Source organism: Drosophila melanogaster, chromosome 3L (assembly GCF_000001215.4).
Source record: "Drosophila melanogaster chromosome 3L".
NCBI lineage: Eukaryota > Metazoa > Arthropoda > Insecta > Diptera > Drosophilidae > Drosophila > Drosophila melanogaster.
This window is the reverse complement of record NT_037436.4, coordinates 12,486,464-12,507,984: the sequence shown is the minus strand read 5'-3', so window position 1 is coordinate 12,507,984 and position 21,521 is coordinate 12,486,464. Positions and strand designations below refer to the sequence as shown.

General features: G+C 43.3%; 7 protein-coding genes, 1 long non-coding RNA gene and 2 other non-coding genes across 18 annotated transcripts; 5 read left to right on the top strand and 5 right to left on the bottom strand.

Annotated features, from left to right (window-relative positions):
• The first annotated feature begins 144 nt into the window (after positions 1–144).
• On the top strand, positions 145–2,611 carry CG10654 (uncharacterized protein). Of its 2 annotated transcripts, none has more exons than NM_001274838.1 (2): positions 145–835; positions 1,498–2,611. In NM_001274838.1, exons 1-2 carry the CDS (start codon positions 275–277, stop codon positions 2,173–2,175), a joined length of 1,239 nt encoding a protein of 412 aa, NP_001261767.1. In that variant the 5' UTR covers positions 145–274; the 3' UTR covers positions 2,176–2,611. The 2 variants fall into 2 exon arrangements, with proteins under 2 accessions (NP_001261767.1, NP_648583.2); NM_140326.2 differs by having other exon boundaries at positions 145–757; positions 1,498–2,221.
• Positions 2,164–3,693, bottom strand: vih (vihar). The gene is made up of 2 exons (NM_140325.3): positions 3,333–3,693; positions 2,164–3,266 (listed from the first exon to the last, which is right to left on the bottom strand). The coding sequence occupies exons 1-2, from the start codon at positions 3,437–3,439 to the stop codon at positions 2,837–2,839; spliced, it is 537 nt and encodes a 178-aa protein (NP_648582.1). The 5' UTR covers positions 3,440–3,693; the 3' UTR covers positions 2,164–2,836.
• Positions 3,694–4,090: 397 nt separating this feature from the next.
• On the top strand, positions 4,091–5,518 carry CG10646 (uncharacterized protein). Its single transcript, NM_140324.3, has 2 exons — positions 4,091–4,328; positions 4,380–5,518. Exons 1-2 carry the CDS (start codon positions 4,158–4,160, stop codon positions 5,358–5,360), a joined length of 1,152 nt encoding a protein of 383 aa, NP_648581.1. The 5' UTR covers positions 4,091–4,157; the 3' UTR covers positions 5,361–5,518.
• Positions 5,338–6,472, bottom strand: CG10681 (uncharacterized protein). Of its 2 annotated transcripts, none has more exons than NM_001274837.1 (3): positions 6,263–6,472; positions 6,038–6,210; positions 5,338–5,981 (listed from the first exon to the last, which is right to left on the bottom strand). In NM_001274837.1, the coding sequence occupies exons 2-3, from the start codon at positions 6,202–6,204 to the stop codon at positions 5,510–5,512; spliced, it is 639 nt and encodes a 212-aa protein (NP_001261766.1). In that variant the 5' UTR covers positions 6,205–6,210; positions 6,263–6,472; the 3' UTR covers positions 5,338–5,509. The 2 variants fall into 2 exon arrangements, with proteins under 2 accessions (NP_001261766.1, NP_648580.1); NM_140323.2 differs by having other exon boundaries at positions 6,267–6,472.
• Positions 6,473–6,673: 201 nt separating this feature from the next.
• On the top strand, positions 6,674–9,879 carry CG10638 (uncharacterized protein). Of its 3 annotated transcripts, NM_206346.3 has the most exons (5): positions 6,674–6,820; positions 6,943–7,110; positions 7,185–7,354; positions 7,431–7,773; positions 7,833–8,184. In NM_206346.3, exons 1-5 carry the CDS (start codon positions 6,749–6,751, stop codon positions 8,010–8,012), a joined length of 933 nt encoding a protein of 310 aa, NP_996068.1. In that variant the 5' UTR covers positions 6,674–6,748; the 3' UTR covers positions 8,013–8,184. The 3 variants fall into 3 exon arrangements, with proteins under 3 accessions (NP_996068.1, NP_001287050.1, NP_729808.1); NM_001300121.1 differs by lacking the exons at positions 6,943–7,110; positions 7,185–7,354; positions 7,431–7,773; positions 7,833–8,184 and adding exons at positions 8,497–8,664; positions 8,721–9,236; positions 9,298–9,879; NM_168501.2 differs by lacking the exons at positions 6,943–7,110; positions 7,185–7,354; positions 7,431–7,773; positions 7,833–8,184 and adding exons at positions 8,497–8,664; positions 8,721–9,236; positions 9,298–9,581.
• On the bottom strand, positions 7,678–9,498 carry asRNA:CR43868 (antisense RNA:CR43868). Of its 2 annotated transcripts, NR_073926.1 has the most exons (4): positions 9,343–9,498; positions 8,216–8,383; positions 7,852–7,966; positions 7,678–7,784 (listed from the first exon to the last, which is right to left on the bottom strand). The 2 variants fall into 2 exon arrangements; NR_073927.1 differs by lacking the exon at positions 8,216–8,383.
• An 889-nt stretch (positions 9,880–10,768) lies between the features above and the next one.
• CG10657 (uncharacterized protein) lies at positions 10,769–16,155 on the top strand. Its single transcript, NM_140322.3, has 4 exons — positions 10,769–10,975; positions 14,711–15,168; positions 15,234–15,524; positions 15,588–16,155. Coding segments are annotated over exons 1-4 (1,005 nt in total). The 5' UTR covers positions 10,769–10,974; the 3' UTR covers positions 15,843–16,155.
• asRNA:CR45682 (antisense RNA:CR45682) lies at positions 14,380–16,145 on the bottom strand. The gene has a single exon (NR_124905.1).
• A 633-nt stretch (positions 16,156–16,788) lies between the features above and the next one.
• Positions 16,789–17,691, bottom strand: lncRNA:CR45681 (long non-coding RNA:CR45681). The gene has a single exon (NR_124904.1). It is a non-coding gene; the product is annotated as a long non-coding RNA:CR45681 (long non-coding RNA).
• CG10660 (uncharacterized protein) lies at positions 17,309–21,317 on the top strand. 4 transcript variants are annotated; one of them, NM_001274836.2, is made up of 6 exons: positions 17,309–18,244; positions 18,870–18,973; positions 19,025–19,157; positions 19,232–19,430; positions 19,766–19,902; positions 20,538–21,317. In NM_001274836.2, exons 1-6 carry the CDS (start codon positions 18,011–18,013, stop codon positions 21,171–21,173), a joined length of 1,443 nt encoding a protein of 480 aa, NP_001261765.1. In that variant the 5' UTR covers positions 17,309–18,010; the 3' UTR covers positions 21,174–21,317. The 4 variants fall into 4 exon arrangements, with proteins under 4 accessions (NP_001261765.1, NP_001261764.1, NP_001261763.1 ...); NM_001274835.2 differs by having other exon boundaries at positions 19,211–19,430; NM_001274834.2 differs by having other exon boundaries at positions 17,910–18,244.
• The last annotated feature ends 204 nt before the right edge of the window (positions 21,318–21,521 follow it).

Below are 21,521 nucleotides of genomic sequence, written 5' to 3'. Positions count from 1 at the left end.
TTTACTATGCAGGATAGCTTTTCGAATAGAATAGTTGGGGGCATGGAGTCGACGCCAAGCTTTTGGGGCTGATCCCACGCAGCTTTTCGGCAGCAGCTTTCAATGTCCCGCAATTCGAAAGCCCCGGAAATGGAATCGTGCTCTCCGCTGGCATTACTGCCATCGTTGGCTTGGCCGCTGGACGCCGGACTGCTGCACTGCCGCCGTCGCAGATTGTGTTAATTGATTTCAATTGGCTCCACGCCATTTGAGTGGCCCGTTGAATCTCCCGACGATGCCAGCAACGATGTTTGATTCCCAGCTGAGTTTGTGCGCGGGTCGCATTGTCGCCGATTCCACCACCACCACTACCTCCGGCATGGATGGATGCGATGGTGCCAAGACGATGATATGCCGCGCTTGTCTTGTGCTACTGGGTCCGCAGGATGCGTGTCACAATCTGGACAGCGAACAGGATCTGGCCAGCAAGTACTACGGCTGTACTGGAGAGGATGCCGTTAGGGATTTGCCACCCCAGTTGGTGCTGAAAAGCATCTGCGAGTGCTGCTATCAGTTGGTGCAAAAGTTCCACGACTTTCAACGCATGTGCGCAGAGTCCTTGCGCAATTTTGAGAAGCTGCTGCAGGACATCGACATCGGATGCCACAAACTGGAGGACCACACTTGGCACGACTTGGACACCCCCTCGGAGAGCAACGAGTCCACTAATCCGGAAGCCCAGTCGCACGCACCCTGCATCGCAGCGACGCAGGAGATTGTGAGTTTTATCTGGCCACAAGTGTGCCTGCCTCTGGCCGTAATCTTATCTAGAATCACATTGGGTGCTTCGCTCGAGGTGTGTTGCCTAGCAGCCAAGCAAAGACAATACTGCTCCCCATTCCCCGCCATAAACAAAAACATTTCGACAGCGTTTGTTTGTGTTGTACTATTTTTGTTTGGTGGGTGATAGCACTCGAAAAGGAGGCACGTCCCAATCTATTGGGTATTTTTAAATTTTCCACTAATAAAATTGGGAAGATGGCAACACGCCTCGATTTATGGCTCCTCCAAATAAGAAAGTCGATTTTAAAGGCCAGTTTTATCTAGAATAGATAAATGTGTTCCCTAACTTTCACTCATTTTAGATATTATTTATAGCGCCTTTAATATTTTTAGCATTAAAAAACTAAACTAAACAGATAAGTGACCGCCAAAAGTTCGGTTCACAAAATATTACTTTCATTTTATCATCTTCTAAGTCGAGCGATAAGATAATCTTAATAGCAAATTAAGGAAAAATTTCCACTTTAAAGTAATGAGTAAACATAATGTAATTCCTACCCTTACTACAAATTACTTAACTCAACCAAAAGCAGTTTGTTTTTATATGCTTAGACCCTTTTTACATAAAAAATTCCTTCATAATAGATATGTACAGAATTCCCACAAAAAAAAAAAAAAACCACCACCATTCAGTTTGCTATGGTAATTAAATATATAATACCCTAAATTTTCCAGGAGGAAGTCTACGTAATAGAGGACGAGTCAGCCAAACAGGATCTGGGCCAGGAGAAGCTATCCATTTCTAGCAAGTTGCTGGGTGCCAGAAAACGACGAGGAGTGCGACACACCCTCGAGTGCCGAATTTGCCACCGTGGCTTCTACAAACCGTCGCTGCTGGAGGCCCATATGCAGCAGCATGAGGGTCTGAGACCGTATACCTGCGTCCATTGTGCCAAGAGCTATGCCCGGGCCAATCTGCTGGAGTCGCACCTGCGGCAGATGCATAACAATGCCGACGCTGCGCGGATCATCTATGCCTGTCCGAGCTGCAACAAGGTGTACACAGCGAACCGAAGTCTCAAATATCACATGAGAAGGACGCACGAAAGGTATCACGAGTCAGAGTCCCCGGATGCGCGGCACATTTGTGAGGAGTGTGGCAAGTGCTTTGCGCGAAAGGCACATCTAACGCGCCACAAGATGGTCCATGGTAGCGTTGAGGGTCGGAGATACTGCTGCGAATGCTGCGATCGCAGATTCTACACCAAGGAGAACATGGTGGATCATCTGCTGCGCAAGCACGGCAATAAGAATCTGCTGCTCAGATGCAGAAAATGCGGACGCATTTTCCAGAACAGCGTGGAGCTCAACGCTCACGGGAGGAAACACAAAGCGATGGATGTAGTTCAATAATTCGTTTTATTTGTGGTTTCAATAACATCAAGCTAACACAACTGTTACAATGATTCGAATTACTTGGAATTTTGTTATGCCAGTATTGTGGGAGAATGCCGCATAATTGGAGATACTAAGACGACGCGAATGGTTGACGAATCGATGAGGCTGCCCTAAAATTAGCTAACATTCACATAATGGCCGGCGCAGCAGCATAGTCGCTTAAAAATCATCAGTACAAAAAAATGGCGATGGCGATGGCGCGCACTCGCAGTAGTTCTCAAAAAAGTAATCATGCGTATATAAAACAATTAACTAAAATTTATCCTTAAGCTTAAAGAACGGATGACAGTTTTAAAATTACATTACCAATACATTCATTTATCATTAATTTGTAGGGAGGAGGAAAGAAATGAGAATAAAAACCAGATTATCCGTCAATCGATCGACAATTACATAAGAAACGCACGGGGTCTTTTGCCAAATGAACTATCAGCATTGAACGTTGTTGAAATTGATCTGGTGATCCACTTAACTGATGGTACTGTGTTACGGTGGTGATTGATGATTGGTTTGTTGGTTGGCAGTAGGTCTTCGGATGAGTGGAGTTGCTTGCACTATATGTAAATAAATACGCCGCAATATGAGCATAGGATATATGACAACGAATTGCCAAACTCTAGGTGTCCTTGTGCTTCTCGTAGAAGGCGTCTAGATATTTTTTGTACTCCTTTTGGTCATTCCACATCATCGCGGCCTGCGCATTCAGTGGACTCTCGTTGTTCGGTTCGCCCAGCAGGGATTGTATGGACAGCAGAATGGTGCGCACATCGTACAGGGCCGACCATTTGTCCTTCAGTATGTCCAAACAGATGGCGCCCTGCAGATCAACATTGGGATGGAAGCAGGACGTCAGGAACTTCACCACGGGTGCTGCATACGGATAGGAATTGGGAAAATCCAGTGACAAACGATACGTTTGCCCCGAATACACCGTGTTCCGTGGACCCGCTATGGTGCCCACCCACTTGAAGATGTTCTCGCCGTCCGGAAACGCTGAGATGCCCCTCTCGTTGGCCATCATCAGGTTCATCAGTTCCTTGTGCAGTCTGTGGGTGAGTGTGAGTGTGTGTGTATATTGGCGGATTATCTAGGCTGCACCATGTGCTACTCACCTTTTGCTCACGGCGTGATTGTCTTTCACGGGCATGGAGTCATCGCTGTGCTTGCTGCCGCCGCCGCCTGCTCCACCACTTTGCTCGGGGCTGATATTCTGCGCCATGACTATATATCTACGTCTATATATGTAGGATGCTAGTGCTATCCGCTGTTTGGCTTTCAGTATGTGCGTGTAATTTAGCGCGCTTCGTGGCGGTCGGGTTTTCGATTCTCAATTGTGATTATATGTACTGTATAGTGGAAATTTAGTTTGATCGGTCGGAATACGCGTCTGTTGCTTTTTCAGATATTTTTTTTTTCACTTTTGTGTGAAAACAAAATGGAAGGAGAACGAGAAGAAACTGTGTTTGGGCACAGGGTTGTATTTCATTTATTTTTGGGGGGAGTCGATACGCTCTCTTGGCGTGGTCGAACGGTCACACTGGCCGAGAGATAACGGAAAATGTTTCAAAGGTAAGTAAAGATTATAAACGTATTAAGCTTAATACTATAATTAGCTTACTATTCCAAGTATGTATAATTATTACACGTTTAAAAGGCATAACGTTAAGTGTAACCAAATTATATCAATGGATTTTGAATACCAATATTATTTATTTTATATTTTGAGCTTAATATATTAAATCACATATATTTAAGCCTCTTTATATATGTAAATATTTTAATTTTATTAAAATAAATTATATATTGTTTTGTAATATGATCGAGGGCTGCCACCTTGTGATAAATGCTTACCAACACTTTTAGGTACGCCGTTTAGTGTACGTAAGTTGCGTACCTAGATATCCAGCGAAATCAAAACATTGAGTAAATCGTGGAAAATGGATGAAAATAGCTTAATCTACGGACTCGAACTGCAGGCGCGGGCTTTAACACCTCAGTACGGAGAGAGCAACGATGTGTGCTTCTTCATAGCCACCAACTCCTTGAAGCCCACCAATCAGGTTCACTTAATCCAGTACGAGGAGGAGCAGGGATCCGTGCAATCAAAGGTGAATATCTGGGATGATCAAAGTATGAGCTAAACATACAACTTTGAACAGGTCTTTGAGCACGCCCTGGGTGAAGTTTGGAAACTAAATAGTTGTCCGCGTAATCCTCGCCTGCTGGCCTCCGTCTACAATGTACAAAAGGGAGCACAAGTGCTGACCAAAGCGGCTCTGTTTACGCTGCCCGAGAATCTCAATCCCGATCCGGAGCAGCTGAAGTCAGAGTACCTGCCGTGGGAGCAGGTTGAGGTCCTGGATACCGAAGCACTGGGCGAACGTGTGAAGACCATCGAATTCCATCCCAACCAGGACACACTCGCCTGTGTGGTGGACAACAAGGTGGCTGTGATGCAGCGGGCCGAGTCCTCTACTCGCGTGGTGGCCGAGGTGCCGGCCAGTGGTTCATCCAGTGGATCTGCAAAGCACACACAGCATTTCACCAGCGGCAAGTGGTCGCATCATCATCAGGGCCACCAGTTTCTCACCCTCCAGGATGGCAATCTAAGTGCCTACGATGTGCGGGATACACAGCATTGTGCCTGGAGCATCAACGATGCGCATGGTCAAATGGTCCGTGACCTGGACTGCAATCCCAACAAGCAGTGCCATTTGGTCACCGGCGGTGACGATGGCTACTTGAGGATCTGGGACTGTCGCATGCCCAAGGCTCCCGTTTTCGAGCGCTCCGATCATTCGCATTGGGTCTGGTGCGTTCGCTTCAACACATTCCACGACCAACTGATCCTCTCCAGCTCCAGTGACTGCAAGGTGCTGCTCACGTGTGCGGGATCGGTTAGTTCGGAGACGCAGGTTCAGGCTGGACTAGATGAGTCCAACTTCAGTGGTGCCGATGCCGAGGAGAGGCACAAACTCTTGCCAGATGGTCTGCTGCAGACCTTCGATCAGCACGAGGACTCCGTTTACTGCGCGGAGTGGAGCAATGTGGATCCGTGGATCTTTGCTTCGCTCAGCTACGATGGTCGCGTCATAATCTCAAAGGTGCCCAAGCAGTACAAGTACCAGATTATATTTTAAGCCATTAGTTTCTTAAATTATTACGCATATTTCATTTAAATCTAACTAAACGAATTGTGTCCTTGTATGTAGTAGCAGGTTATACAAATATTAAACCAATAAGTTATTATATGAAGATAAATATATCGAGGGACTAAAGCTAATTAGGCTTAACCTGTATCCTCGGATGTGCAGTCGGAGGAATCATTGGGATTGGCAGTTTCCACGGAACAAACTCGCTTGATCAGCTCGTTTTCGATCTCCACAGTGCCATTGTCCACTGCCTCCTCCATCTGCACGTACTCTATGGTGGCGGCACTTTTCTTGGTGGATAGGACAGGTTTTGCGGCAGCAGGAGCAGGTGTTTCTGCAGTCTTTTTAGCCTGGGCTTCCGTATCATCCTCGGCTTCCTCAGCCAAACTGCTACGCTGCGGCTGAACTTCGGCGTAAATGGCGGGAAACTGCGACTGTAGCTTCTGCTTGATGATCCGTATCTTGCGGAATATGTAATCCAGATCCTTCTTCATTTCGCTCAGGCATTTCACGTGTCTTTTGAAATCCTCGCTGGCACTTTTCAAACGACTCTGCGATAAGGCATTGCAGTTGAGCAGCATCTCGTTGGTTTTCTCAAAGCGTTGCAGCCTGTGGGATATATTTTGGATGTTTATTATAATCTCTGGTTAAATGAAATGGCTTACATTTGCTTTTGAGCCCGTATCATGGTCTCCACATCGCCCTGATTCACCATTCCTGCGAGACTTTGAATGAAGGCCTCGGCGGCGGAGTTGCCGAAGCCAGTGAAGGATTCCAGGTCAGGAGTGGCATCCTCGGACTGGTGCACATCCGCAAGGCCCAAGTGGCTCATTGTAGCCTAGAATTTATTTGTTTATAATAAGGGAGAACACAAAAATTGATTTGTTTACTTGCTTTTCAAGGTCTCAAGGTTTCTTTGCGACAACTTGAACTCTGCTTTGTGTGCGTTTGCTGGCAGTTTTAGTTTTTTCTATTTTTATTTACGTTTTCAAATGGATCTCATGTTTCCATCTATTTTAAAAGTTCTTTTGTTTAGATTTCTTAAAAAAAAAGATATTTTCGTAACAGCTGTTTAAGTACTAGTTATAAACCAGTGCTGCAAGCTGCCAAAATGCAAAAGCACTGCCGTAATTAAATTTGAACATTTTACTTTTTAACATAAAATTAACACTGTTTTATGACAACATTTGTTCCTATTTAATATAAATCAAAGTTTCTTTAGCTATTTAAACACTTAAAAATATTTAAATAATAAAGCTTAGCAGAATGGCATTGGGTATTTTTACGCAAAGCCGTTTTGGTCACACTATGCTCACCGGCTTTTTTTTTATTAAGCGATTGAATTTCCTTATTTATTCTTGATTTAAACGTGCAAAATGAAGCTCGCTCCGACTGTTAAGCTAAACAATGGCTACGAGATGCCAATTCTGGGCCTAGGAACCTACAATGTAAGTCCTTATCATCGGCGATGCTAATAAATCAGCAGGCAGAAATTGTTTATGGAAATTTCTACCATTCAATTCCAATTAAGTGCAATTGTGAAATTGAAAGTTAATTATGTTATCTGTAGTTAAAGAAGTCTCGCTGTGAGGCTGCCGTGTGCCACGCCCTCGAAATGGGCTATCGGCATATAGACACCGCATATCTGTACAGGAATGAAGGCATTATAGGCAAGGTTTTAGCTAAACTTATTGGCGACCAGAAACTGAAACGCGAACAGGTGTTTCTGGTCACAAAGGTAGGATATAGTACAGATGGGTTATATATAGTTACCAGCACATGTAAATAGATCGAAAATCAATATCCAATTAGCTGTGGGACATATACCACGAACCCAAGATGGTGAAATACGCCTGTGATATGCAATTAAAGCTACTGGGCGTGGACTATATAGATCTATATCTGATGCATTCGCCGGTGGGCGTGGACTACATCTCTGATGAAGATCTGATGCCCCACGAGAATGGCCAGCTGAGGACCAAGTGAGTTTGGGATACAACTAAACATACATAGTTTAGATTCAAGAAGCTTAAAGAAACTGATCTTTGGAACTTATAGCGATGTGGACTATGTGGACACCTACAGAAGTATGGAGCAACTGGTGCATCTGGGGCTGGTGCGCAGCTTGGGATTGTCCAACTTTAATGCCAATCAGCTGAAGAGATTACTGGAAAACTGCCAAATCAAGCCGGCAAACCTACAAATAGAATGTCATCCGGAATTGGTGCAAGTCCCATTAATTGAGCTCTGTAAATTTCACAATATCACCGTGGTTGCCTATTCGCCACTGGGGCGTCCCAAAGCCTGCAATCCGCTGCCCGATTACTACACTGATTCCAAGCTACTGGCGTTGGCAGCGAAATACGGCAAGACACCAGCTCAAATCATCCTAAGATACTTGGTATAAACGACCTTAGAATTGTAAAGTGATAAAGATATTTATTGGCTAAAAATCTACAGATCGATATTGGCACGGTACCTATTCCAAAAGCTGCCCAGCGAGCCCATCTCGTAGAGAATCTGGATATATTTGATTTCCACCTAACGCCGGAGGAGTTGCTCCAAATGAAGACCTTTAATACAGGGCGCAGAATCTGGAAATTCGATAAAGCGAAGAATCATCAGTACTATCCGTACTAGCAAGAGATATTTAGTGTTCGGAAAAAAAGTGTAACTATGTAAATGTATAAGATAGAATCTCGTTAGATAGTTTAGTTTTTACGTTAGTTTTTTTTTAGTACAATATTACAATGTTATAAAATGTCATCATATCAATCGTTATCATATATAAATATACTATATTTTGTGCTAGATATGATCCTATTAACATTTTAAGTGCTCACCTGGGGAAATAATTATTTGTATCTCTCTAAATGTCTCTATCAAAGTTTATCGAATCTTTCGTGTGCCTTGCGACGTTGATCAGTTGTATAATTTCGGATATTGTTTCGATTTGTCAATTCGCGGCTCTCCGATATGCTCACAATTTCCTGGCCGAAACGAACGTGTTGCTGTGGTCGAAAATAACAATATACTGATCTCAAGAGTCGCATTATAAAACACATATTTGATTCTGTCAGAAAGGAGAAAGGTTAATGATGAATTTGATATTCTCTATTTGCAGTCGAAGGACAACGAAGGCGAAGCCGCTGTGAAACATGCGATTGATGTGGGCTATCGTCATATAGATACGGCCTATTTCTACCAAAACGAGGCCGAAGTGGGCAAGGCGATTCGGGACAAGATCGCAGAAGGTGTGGTCAAGCGAGAGGATATATTTTTGGTCACTAAGGTAAATGCCATGATGATATGTTCTAGATCTATCAATAAGATTATATTTTTGCGCAGCTTTGGAACATTTTCCACGATCCAGAGCGCGTTGAGGGCATTTGCCGCAAGCAGTTAAGCAATTTTGGCTTGGACTATATCGATCTGTATCTGATGCATATGCCAGTGGGCTACAAATATGTAGATGACAACACCCTGCTGCCCAAAAATGAGGACGATGTGCTCCAACTGAGCGATGTCGACTATCTGGATACGTACAAAGCCATGGAAAAGCTGGTAAAACTGGGCCTGGTGCGCAGCATCGGAGTATCCAACTTCAACAGCGAGCAGCTGGCACGAGTTTTGGCCAACTGCGAGATCAAACCCGTCACTAACCAGGTGGAGTGCTCGCCTGCGCTCAACCAGAAGGCTTTGACAGCCTTCTGCAAGAAGAACGACGTCACCTTGACGGGCTACACGCCTTTGGGAAAGCCCAAGCCGGATATTCAGAAGCCGGACTTTATCTATTCGCCGGAGGTGGCTGTTATTGCCAAAAAATATGGCAAGACTACACCGCAGATTGTGCTGCGTTACCTGGTAATTGAGGCATCAACCTGACCTCAGCGACAGCATCTAATTAAAATCTCTCTTTTCGCAGGTTGGTCTGGGTGTCATTCCCATTCCAAAGTCATCGAATACTAACCGAATTTCTGAGAACTTCGATATCTTCGATTTTGAGCTGACAGCCGAGGAAATGGCCGTTCTCGATGGTTATCACACTGGCGAACGGGTGGTGCCATTAAATTTGATTAAGGGCCTCAACCACAAGTACTACCCCTTTTCAATTGAGTTTTAAACCAGATGAGCGCCTTGTTGCTGTATCACGAATATAATGTAATAAATTTGTCATTACATCAATCTCTATGACAACAAATTGAATGCACGAATGTATCTGCATACTTATTCCAAACCCAAATCCAACACAAAGCTCTTAGTGCCTTGATGTTCTCCATGAAATCCGTCCAGTTGCCAACGATCCGATCCGCACCCCACCGTGGAACTTATTCCCAGAAATGAGGAGCAAATGGAAGCATCGATCTTTGGCACGGCACGTTTGACATCCAAGCTAAAAGGTGAAAATGTTTGAATAAGACCGAAATATTAAGTATTAAGCTTTTACGACCAATGGTAATGCGAAGTGCTCAAACTTGGAGATCACCAATGGAGATTCAAATTTAAGTTACATGTGGAAAAAACTGTATACCTGCATTATTTCAATCATTTCAATAGTTGTTCAGCTTAGACATTGATTAATGAACTAGTGATATTTTTAGAAGGTGCTTCAAGCTTTTCTACAGTAACTTTAGATATAGAAAATAGAAAAAAGTTTAGTAAGTAAATAAGACGTAAAAAAGCATATGGATTTAAGATGGATATGTGATTTAAAAAACGTTCTTTTAGAAGAACTTGTGCTGATTGCCAGCTGTTAGCCTAAATTGCTACATCAATTTTAAGGACGCATTTTTTGTTTGCCAACATTCTCTTATCAATGGATCTTCTATTCTGATGTATGGCCAAAAAATATCACGCGGAAGCTATTAGTTGCGCCAACCGCAGAAATGAAGCATGAAAGTATTATGGCTATTAGTTGATGTACCTATTACGCCCGACAGGCTAATTATCTTTGGATTGTTGGGTACATTTTGGGTTAATCGCGCCGCCGTAGACCTTTGTAAATAGCACCTCGGCCTGTGGGGTGACGTCAGAGCCAGCCAAGATGAGCACGGGCTGAATGAAATTGGGGTCGTCTAGCCTTTGAGCTGCCCCAAAATAGTGCATGGATGAGTGAATTAAATAGCGGACCGGACTTGGACTTACGTGCTGCTCCACGAGTCGATTAGAGGAGAATCTGTGGCATGCGCCACCTTGACCCAGGCCAAGAATAACATAACCCACCAAAACCACTTTCCATGCTGCAGATGGGTATCTCCTAGCTGGGATCGGATGCTCACTAAGTGCTCCACTGAGCCTCTTAGCCTCTCCACTCCAACCAAAATTCCACTCAAGCGTTTGAGTGAGTGAATTGCGGCCGAGAGCGTGAGGTTTAAATAAATTTTCAGTCAAAAAATTGGCAGTTTCGCTCCAAGCGTGCCCACGTTCACATCGTCGCCAGTTCAGTTGCGGAACTCATACACGGATATATATACACATATATTCCGGCGATCAATTAGAGCCCCGGAATTCAGCCACATCCCTCCCCTGCGACGCGTCCAAATATTGTTATATAAGTTTAACAACTTGTGAAATCCACGCAGTGCCAGTGCGTAAGACCAAAAGTGAGTTGAGCTGAGAATTACAACCCCCCCCCCCCCCCCCACATATACCATCTATTTGGTTGCAAAACCAAAAAGGATCGAATCGTGCATTATGTAAAGGCCCGAGAAAAGCGAGGTGGCGGGGAAAAACTTTCGCTTTCACCCAAGTACAGCTGGCTGCAGCTGCTGCGCATGCGCAGATACATTCGCAGATTGCTACTGTTTGCCGGGGATAAACCAGCCACACTATCGACTTGAATAAATCAGGTTCCCAAATAAGATACATTTGTACTTTTTGAGCCAGAAAAGATAGATTCTTAGAATGATACTATAGTTGGTAAATATATAAAATTATAGATATGATATATGAGCTATTTTTAAAGGATTTTTTCATAGGCTCTTTTCATAGTAAGCTATTAAAATGTTTTCTAAAATCTTTGCGCAATAATATTTCAATTTAAAATGTAAATAATAATAATATTTTTAGTTATATTTCGCTAGCTCCTTGAATTTCTCCCAGTGTAGCACTTGCACACCTTTGTTGATTGCTCTAAACTAGGTGCGTGGGTGTAGCCAAACTAAAATCGTATAGTTTTTTGTTTAGAGCCTTTTAATTGTGCTTTATTGACCCACTGCAAGTGCTTCGCTCTAGTCAATTATTTAAAGGCCAATAGTTAGCAGCTCTTCGAGAGTTTTGTAATTCTGTTTGCTGGCTTAATTGCCCAGCCAGACCACAAGAGGCCCGGGCGCACAAGGTCTTCTCGGCCGACAGCCGAAGTTGGCCAATACCGTAAAAGCCAAGTTGGTCGGTTATGTTGTTTGGTTGGAAAACGTACTCAATGCAATGCAATTTGTGCGGTTCGCATATAAATATTCATGGCAAGTGGCTATTGTGCAATTGCCAGGGACAAAGCCATCGACGTGACGGTTTCCTTTGACCAACAGCCACGACCTCGTCGGTAATTCTGGGTGCCATATGTCTAGTGAGTTGGATGGCCAGTTTTCCAGTTACAAGTGCAGTGGAATGGAGTTTTAACTCCATAACGCTACCTTGACCAACCGACTGGAATGGGCCACAAAAGCCTTGGGTGGCGAACGTGGTTAGCCTGGCTAATGAATTCCGCCCTGTAATCAGTGCCATTAGATTCTGACACACATGAATATAAAGCGCTACTCATCCGGGGAACATTAGCGAACTATTGTCGTAATTGTGGCAAAATGCAATCTGCATGATAATCCGGAAAGGCAGATGCAAATCGCCGCCAAATCGTAAACTCAACTGTTTGCCCATTCGAAATACGAAATTGAGTCAAAGCAAACACATATTGGCAATGTGCACGGTCATGGGGTGGGATTGGGCAAGTGCACGGTGAGAAATTAGGGGGTTACTTGCGCGAAAAAGCCTTGCTCTTGAATCTGACTTAGGTAGTAGATAATGAAAAACACAAGTCATTTGATGATTAAGTGTTAACTGTTGTGCCAAACAAAATGTATTTTATAGTGAGATTCAACTAAGATTATAAAGTTTAATTATAATAAGTTAGTAAGTTAACTAGATCATCGTGTAGGAATAGTATTAAAATCTTATCGATTATATTCTGAGTTATTTGAGTGAATGTAGCACTCAATTGCTGAATATCTCAATTGACCGGATGTGGGGATGCCAGTCATTTCTCACCGTGTAATGGGAGTGGATCGGTTCGAGTGGTGGGATGGTAAAACCAGTTTTGAGCATTTCTCGCCGCCTGCACTCCTTACTCTTACCAAAAGTTGGCGACATGGTAAGACGTTGGTACTTCGGTTTGCCAGCTTTTATGCTGCGATATGATATGATGTAACCAGCGGGCTAATTGGCGGAGCGGAAAACGGACGCAACAGAAACGATAACGAAATTACAAATCGCATGTTTCACTGCTCCCCAATGGATGAGTGGACGGAGTGGACGGTGGACAGCGGACATCTTCAGCACGTCATGGCATCGCATGGCCCATAAATGATCGAGTTACCAATGCCCGAAACTTTCATACCATATAAACAATACCCATAGCCATACCCATAGCCATACCCATTCCCATATTGAACGTATTCAAAGCAGGGCAATTCCATACGTTCAATTTATTTTACATCAGCGTCCATCGCAGCGGATCGATTGCGTTGGAAACTGTGTGAAGGCCATGAAAGTGAACAAACTGGTCATAAACAGTTTGTTGACCAAAAAATAGTTGGACCATCCAATCCGGCCAACCAATCCGGCCAGCCAGCTGTCATCCGATCCGCAATTACTGGGCGGTTACTCCGCAGCCTTGCGCATCTTTCTCTCGACCTTCGTCTGCGTTTTTAAACGACTAGAAATTTAAATGGGCTACGAAATGACAACACCAAACACATTCGATTCGTATGCAAAACAGTCGGTCTGTCAGCCGGCGGATTTTGGGTCACGGTCAATGGACCTGTGTAAGACCAATAAAGTGTGGTTAGGCGAAAAAAAAAAAAAATACGCGGAAATGCCAGCATCTCTGGACGGGATTTGGATTAGCCAATCGATCGCGCGGCATGCGACTGTGGGCAGCTGCTTCCAACTGGCGAAGTAACCCACGCAAGGCATTGCACCCTGGTCGCTGGTAGCCATCGCTATATCCAGTTCCCCAGTCCATTTGCCTGACATTGTGCAGCCAAGAGTCAAGTGGGATTAATTGGTATGCATAAATATACATACATATGTATGTATGTATGTTTGTTTGTTGGAGTGACATGGCGGAGGTGGTGGTCCAGTAAACTGCGCTGACCCTTGAGAGTTCGATGAATTTTAACATTTCGGATTGCACAATCGCCAACGACCCCAAGGGCAACCGGCCAATTAGAGTCGCTGGTGTCAGCCGTGAAGAAATCTGGCTAACTGGCAGCGATCACTTAGCCACTTGGCCATTTTAGCCCATTATTTCGCTCACGGACAGCCAAAAAATGCAGTTCGATTAACAGATATATTGAATCTATAAATAGCTTAAATGCATTCAAGCGATCCCAATTTAAGATAACTATGACTTTATTTTACTTTCATTTACATTCATATTCGTTCACTGAGTTCAAGTTTAAATCGGTAATTAAAATCAGGGAAATAACTTAATTTTACTTTGTAATGTTCAGCTTACTCAGCTAAGGTATACTTATAATAATTGTAATTATGTATAATAAATAACAGGGAAGTAAGCCCTAGCTTTTTAACAAATATTTTAAAAAGGCAATTATTGCAAATAGTTACCTTAATAATTGAGTTCAAAACATAGAACTGGATATTCAGAATAAATGTATATTTGGGTTTTTTTTTCTTTAAGTAACAATCTTAATAACGTGCTGTTAAATAAATTAAACTTAAAGTTCAACTTTTTAATTACAAGGTTTGAAATAACATTAAAATCTTTGTTTTTAAGCACGTATCCATGCATCTCGAATTTTAATACCCGATTTCATTTGGAGCAGTGTAATCAAAGGGAAATTCAGCAGGTAGATCGTAAACTTTTAGGGAAATCGAGTAAATATTTGGCAGCTGTGGCCTAAACTGAAAAGTGAAAGTGTTAATTGGACATGGCTTACTTAAACCACTGAAATCCGTGACTTTATGCGTTCTGCTCACTTGATTTCTTGATTTTGAGCACATAAATTGTGTAATATGGTATTGAATGTAGACATACACTTGCAACCTGTGCAATAGAATTTTGCAACTAAAACATATATGTATATGTTTTGGCCCGATTTCAGTGCTTGAGACCGAGGTGCTGCAACAACCGAAGCTGAGTGGACCGGCTGCCAGTAGCGGCGGCGACTATGACTATCCGTATGTCTGCGGACTGAGTCCGGCAATGAAGCTGGTGGCCAAGGAGGAGCTGCACGAGGACGAGAACATACGTCGGCAGGCGCTGGCCCAGTTCCGCGAGTGGATCGAGAAGCATCCGCATATCCGCAAGTGCCGCACCGATACCGTCTTCCTGCTGCGTTTTTTGCGCACCAAAAAGTTCTCCGTACCATCCGCCTGCGAAATGCTCGAGCGCTATCTGACCATCCGGCAGCTGTTCCCGCAGTGGTTCAAGCAGCTGGACATCAACGATCCGGCCATCAATGAGATCTTCGAGAATGGTTATCTGGTGCCGCTGCCGCAGCGCGATTCCACCGGACGTCAGGTCATCTTCTCCGTGGCCGCCAAGTTCGATCCGTACAAGGTCAGGATCTCTTTTGGAATTTACATCTATAGAAACGTTTAATAGCTATCCAATGTTCATTCCAGTTCACTTCGGTGCAAATGGCGCGGGTGCACAGTCTGGTCTGCGAGGCACTGCTGGATGATGAGGATTCTCAGGTGGCTGGATATGTGTACATCAACGACGAGAGTGGCATGAACATGGGCTTCGTTAGCCTCTGGTCTCTGACCGACCTGCGCAGCATTGTCAAGTGCATCCAGAACTCGACGCCGATGCGGCACAAGGAGACGCACTTCGTCAACATACCCCACTACGCCAATCGCATCATCGAGCTGGGCGTGTCCATGCTGAGCGATAAGCTTAAGAAGCGAATCATTGTGAGCTCATTTCGATTGTCATTGTAATACATGTGCTGATTGTATTGATTTTTTCCCCTTCAGGTGCACAAGAATGTTGACATTTTGAAGACAAAGATCGATCCCGCCATCCTGCCCAAGGAATATGGTGGCACCGTGCCCATTGCCGATATGATCGCCCAGTTCAAACAGAAGTTGCAGCAACGCCGGGCGGCAATCCTTGCACTCGACGACATGCAGATCGAGGTGACCAAGGATGCGGCCAATTTTGCTGGTAATGATATCGGCGACATCGATGCCGGTGTCGTGGGCAGTTTTAGGAAACTGGAGGTGGACTAGAGCCCGCCGTGGAGCAATCCCCTTAATCCCGTAGGCTAAGCTAGGCTAGGTCTGGATACCATTGAGACAATCGACAAGACGCGCGGGCATGCACACTTCGTACCTATTTAAAAGCATCACCACTAAGTTGTATAACTACGGTCTCGCGGGAACTGTGACTCCCTCCAGTGGGTCGTGGTCCTCCAATCCTCAGAATCCCATAGTTGCTGGGCCTGTGGCTGAGTTTCCACAGTTGTATATTCCATCCATGCGTTACGTTATCTTAAATGAATGTCTATTTAAATATATGTATATACTTATTCTTGAGAATTTTAATTCCTGGCTTCACTTTATGGTTTATTGGGATCTTTTCAAGCTGCGAGTTAAGTGCATGTAATAATATATTTTAGAATGTCCACCAAGAGTGAGCACATGTGTATATCCAGTGAGGATAGGCTTCATTTCGAATCCCATAACCAAATCGCAAAAATAATACAACCAACAAATGTATGGCTAGTTCTTAGAACGTACTTCGGCAGTTCAAAATCTGTACCTAGGCGGTACCTATGAAGTACCTAGGCTGTAACTAAGATTTACTAAAAGCCAGTACGTAGAATAATGTTCCTATGGCGCAACTATGAACTACTTATTCCGTATATAGGACGCTACTGGGCAATATCATCAAAGATACATACTTGGTAGAAACACCTATAGTTTATGATTGATATTAGGTTGTGTAAAATGTTTGGTTGGTGTGTTTTTTAAAATATTCGATAGGGCATTGGTTGGTGTATTGGCTAAGGCATTTGGTGAAACACATTCCTAATATGGAACGTTTTATTTATTTAACTAATTTCTGCCTTTTAAAAAAAAGATGACCTATTATTATTATTACCCACTGAATGTGCAACAATGTATCTACCGTAGAAACGGTAAGAATGGGAGGTTGTTTCGTAACGAGAATCTTGAAATTACAGTGCAGTCGCTAAGTGGTTAATTCCGCGGTGAGCAGCTAAGCGAACGAAAAAAGTCGTTCCGCCGATCTTCGTTTTCCCAAGAGGTTTGTTATAGGTTGTCTATGGCTGCTGTTCTTTTCTTTAGCGGTAACTATGACACAAATGGCGTTGAGAGAATCTGAGTGCATTCTACAAGCACAATAAGAGAACAAAAGTTCTTTGGATTTAGGTGTGAGCGTTTGTTTGTGCCCGACACTCGTGCTCACAAGTGAAGTCAACGAAATACAATTTACTAGTTAAATAATAACTAATTACACATATAGTTTGTGGTATAAGAAAGAAATATATACTTATACTTCCTCACTTCTACTTAAGATAGTAACATCCGCTTGCTTTTGTCACATCTTAACTTTACTCTGAGATGCTAGATTTTTGCCCGCTGCTGTACGTGTGAGCGCGCGAATGTGTGTCGGCATTATGATTGTACGCTTATTATTATGGCCGCATACGAAGTAATTTCCAAGTTAACTTTTCAGTTGAGCGCTGGAACAGCTGAAGAACGCGAGCGTCCAGATCGGATCGCCATCCGAATCCGATTCAAACTGAGACACAGATACAGATACTCGTTCTCATTCGCGATTTAAGTCGCTAATTGTCGCGACAAGTGCTCCGCTTTGTGTGCTGACCCCAAACACTTGTGGACATCTCAACAATGGCGAGTTGGGCAATTCCGTGTAATCCGTTGGTTCTTGTGATTTAGTTCGGATTTTATGATCCCTTCATCTGTGCGATGGATTCGTGAAGTGCATCTTTGGGCAGTAACTACTTTTAAGATACTTTTTCACACATCCATAAGATTGCCCCGCGCGCGTATCTAATTCCAACGGTCACGATTACCTATTGGGATTGGGAGTGGTGGAGAGTGAGCTTTGCGGTGCAAAAGTTTTCAATCAACAGCTGTTTCTGGAGCTTTGTGGTTTATTTTCCCTTCTCCAAGCTGAGAGCACTGCACTTTGCTGAGAGAGAAAGAGAGAATGCGAGCGAGCGCGAGAGCGAGTGGGGCAGGTTTTATCAGTTTGAAGTACGATTCATAGAGATAAGAAAAAGTCGGCGGCGGGTGTTAAGTCACTTACACAATTTATCGCTTCTTCGCCTTTGCGCAATCGAATGGAAAAGCGGATTGCATTCCATTCCCATACCCGGTTGAAGTAGCAGCCGGATCACCCGGACATCATGAACAAACTACGGGCCCTGCTGCCCGGCCAACATTCTGGCTCCAATGGAGCATCCCGGCACTCCGTAACTCTGGAGCCGGAGATCGGATTCCAGATCACCATTGACAATCCAAAAAACAACGATCAGAGCAAGGGTTCCACGGCGGTGCCCGAACTGAATGTCCATCTCATCGCCGCGCGACATTTGCCCTCTCTTTTCGGCTTCAAGATCGTCCAGGGGTATCTTATAAAGGTAAATTAGTGCTAATTAGTCACGATATGAGACATGCCACGAAAATGGTCTGAGATAAAGGCACACTCAAAATGACAGAAAAGGAGAATTTCTTTGATTCTCCACCAATTTGATAAGTAATATAGTGTCAATATATACTGATTTTTAAACAGTTTTTGATAATTTTATCCTTGAATTACGATGACATATATTAACAAAAGTTATAAATACTTAAACTGTGAGATAAAAGCACTTCATTTGACAGGAAGTAAATATTTACTTGTTTTTCCTAAGGATGTGAATTCAACAGAGTATAGATTTTATTTTTTTTGCTCTTCTGATAACGGATGAATAATTAACCTTAATCTTAACAATGTTCTTATCGTAATAATAATACAATTTAAAAATTATTGTATTAAACGTAAACTTGTTGTGGTCAGCACTTGAATAAATAAGTTTTGTTATGATTTCAAGATTCAAGATTGCTGCCAAATAAACAATCAATCCAGATCAAATGAATTAATACCCATTTGTACACAATAGTTTTGTATTATTTTCTCATCTCACTTCAAAGACCCTCAGCACGTCCCACAATTTATTTATTTTTATATCTAATATTTTAAATTTCTCAACTTCTTGATCACAGGTGAAGCTTTTTCCCGGTTCGAAACGCTTGGACAGCAGCATTCAGACGAATACATGGCCAAAGTTCAATGAAAATTTCAAGTTTCCCCTGGTGCCGGATATCAAGTAAGTGGGATATAAAAAAAAATTAGCAATATTATTATAAAAATTGTAAAGATCCTCTATGAAACATGTGGCTCGACGTCCCGCAAATGGACAGGTAAGCAGCTCGGATCAGGAGCCGGAACAACTCTTTTCCGGGCAATTTTTGGTCTTTACGGTCTACGCGCTACTGGAACTTCCGGCAACGGTAAGTTGGCCATGACAAGCTAACTAACGTGGATTAAATACCCTTCTTACCAGAACTTCAATCGCTTTAACAAGACATACCGCTCGCTAAAAGATAGAAGCACCAGCTTTGTGCAGCGTTTCGTGGATCCAACTGCGAGTGCTCCAAGTGAGGCAAAGACTGAGGCCGGCGGAAAGCCAAGTGACCAGGGAAAGGGCAGGAAGAAGTCGTCGGAGAGCTCCGCTCGGGATGCGATGCCACCGCTGACCATCAGTGAATCGCGCAGAAATATAGGTAATGTAACCCAGATCTATAGAAGTATCTTAAATTGTGCAAACTAAGCTCCAATTCTACTGCATACTTTTGGACAAATTTTAAATTTCTCAATAATTTTATTGGTTTTATTGGTTTGTGAAAATGAGGGGTATATTTTCCTTATTATAAACTATATAATACATATATTTAATTAAAAATGCAGTAGATATACTATTGCTTTACATAATATTATACCCTTTACTTATATAGACAAATAAAAATTCAAATTCGGATAGATAGTCATTAATCTGTAAATGTTGTCCTATATTTTTGTCTATAACTTTCTGTTCGATCTGCATCTTTTTCTGCTTCAGGTTCCGTCACCTGTTACCTGGAATCGAAGCTCTTCCAGCGCAACAGCCGCACGGGGTGCTATTCCACGGAAGAGCTGTGGCTGCCTATCAAAGATATCACCACGACGGTGGCCAAGTCGTCACCCAGCAACAACAATGTGAGTAGGAAAACAACATGTGTATAGAGTATATAGTACCTGACCCAGAGCATTGCTAAACAAGTTCACCCGAAATTGGTGTTACAAAACAAAATGCGACATGCGGACGACGGGTGTTTTTTTTTTTTTCAAATGTAATGGAGATGTGTGCGCCTTAATTGTGCAAAGTGAAAGCTTCCCGGTTGGTCGGGAAAACCACAACAACACAGCCACTATAAAATTTAAATGAAAGCAAATTTTTTAATTGCAACAGAAACACTAATGTGCAGGCTGAGTCAATATTACGCCGGAAAAAATGAATTAAAAAGCCAACCCATTGCGTTTTTTTCCCCTCACCTAATGTGGCGATATATCTGAAGAACCTATATGTTTTGAACCAATTTTCAGTGTGGGTCAATTCGAGTTTTATCTTATCATGGCAATGCGATTTCAATTTGTTGACAAACTCTATAAATGCCGAGCTTTTTACGCCCAGTTGGTTGGTATATCGTCAGCAGTTTGCTTATGAAATTCAATTATTGATTAAGTATCTTGTCATAAATGCATCAATTATGAGATATAGGAAGAGTGCAGTTTATTCTAAGATACTTTTCAACTTGGGGAATATCTAGTAAATTAGTATTATTATCTTTCAGTTGGTTAACTCCACCAAGGGTGTGGTCGAACTGGCTCTCGAGGTGCGAGATCTCCTGGAATGTGAGACACCTGTGGATATTTCACTGCCCCCTGCCACGCCCACGAACACGCCCACTACACCAGATCCTCCATCTCCACTTGCCACCCATGCGACCAACAATTGGCAACGGATGACCGCCGAAGTGAAGCGGAAAATGGGCATTAGCAATGCCGGCAACAGCGACTCCGGCAGATACCTGCTCCGGGTGACCACCACACGGATGCGTTGCTCCAATAAGGTCAAGGATGAGCTGGAGGCCACGGCGAGCTCCGGTGTGTATGTGAAGACCACGGCCTTCGAGCACGGCATCTACATAGACGCCTGGAAGTCCCCCATTTTCTTTCCCTCGCTGTCCACCAAGTGGGACGATGGATCCGGTGAGGGTACGATAGATATACCGCTCCAGAGACTCGATCAGTTGGAGGACATCGTGCTGCGCATCACATTGGCCACCAAGAAGATGGGCAAGAAACTGGTGCTCGGCACCGTCATAGTCGGCGGAGATCAGGCGGGGGATACGGGCTCCGAGCAGATGCGACTCATCCGGGAATCCCCGCCAGGTCAGCGGGTGGCCGCCTGGCACTGTTACCACTAAGCCGTACTCAAATCAACACGCCAAACTGAATGTACATAGCAAAAATCCTAAGTTTAATGATATAGAAATTCCCTTGTGCATATATATGTATTTCTGCTGTATGCATTTACTTTGCGATCGTTAAAAATATTAAATTTAATTGCGAATTGTGAAGTGCTTCTTTGGGAAAGTTTGGCTCATTTGAACGTCCATGGAGTGTAACATTCGGTTTACTGCCATTGGAAGTACAATAGCTGTGCAGTGAAAATAATTGTGCCTTATTTGGTTTTTTTGCAAATAATCAGCATGGAAGGGTATTTTTTTTTTAAAGGGATTAGTTTCAATAATTGTCCATCGAAAATATTTCAA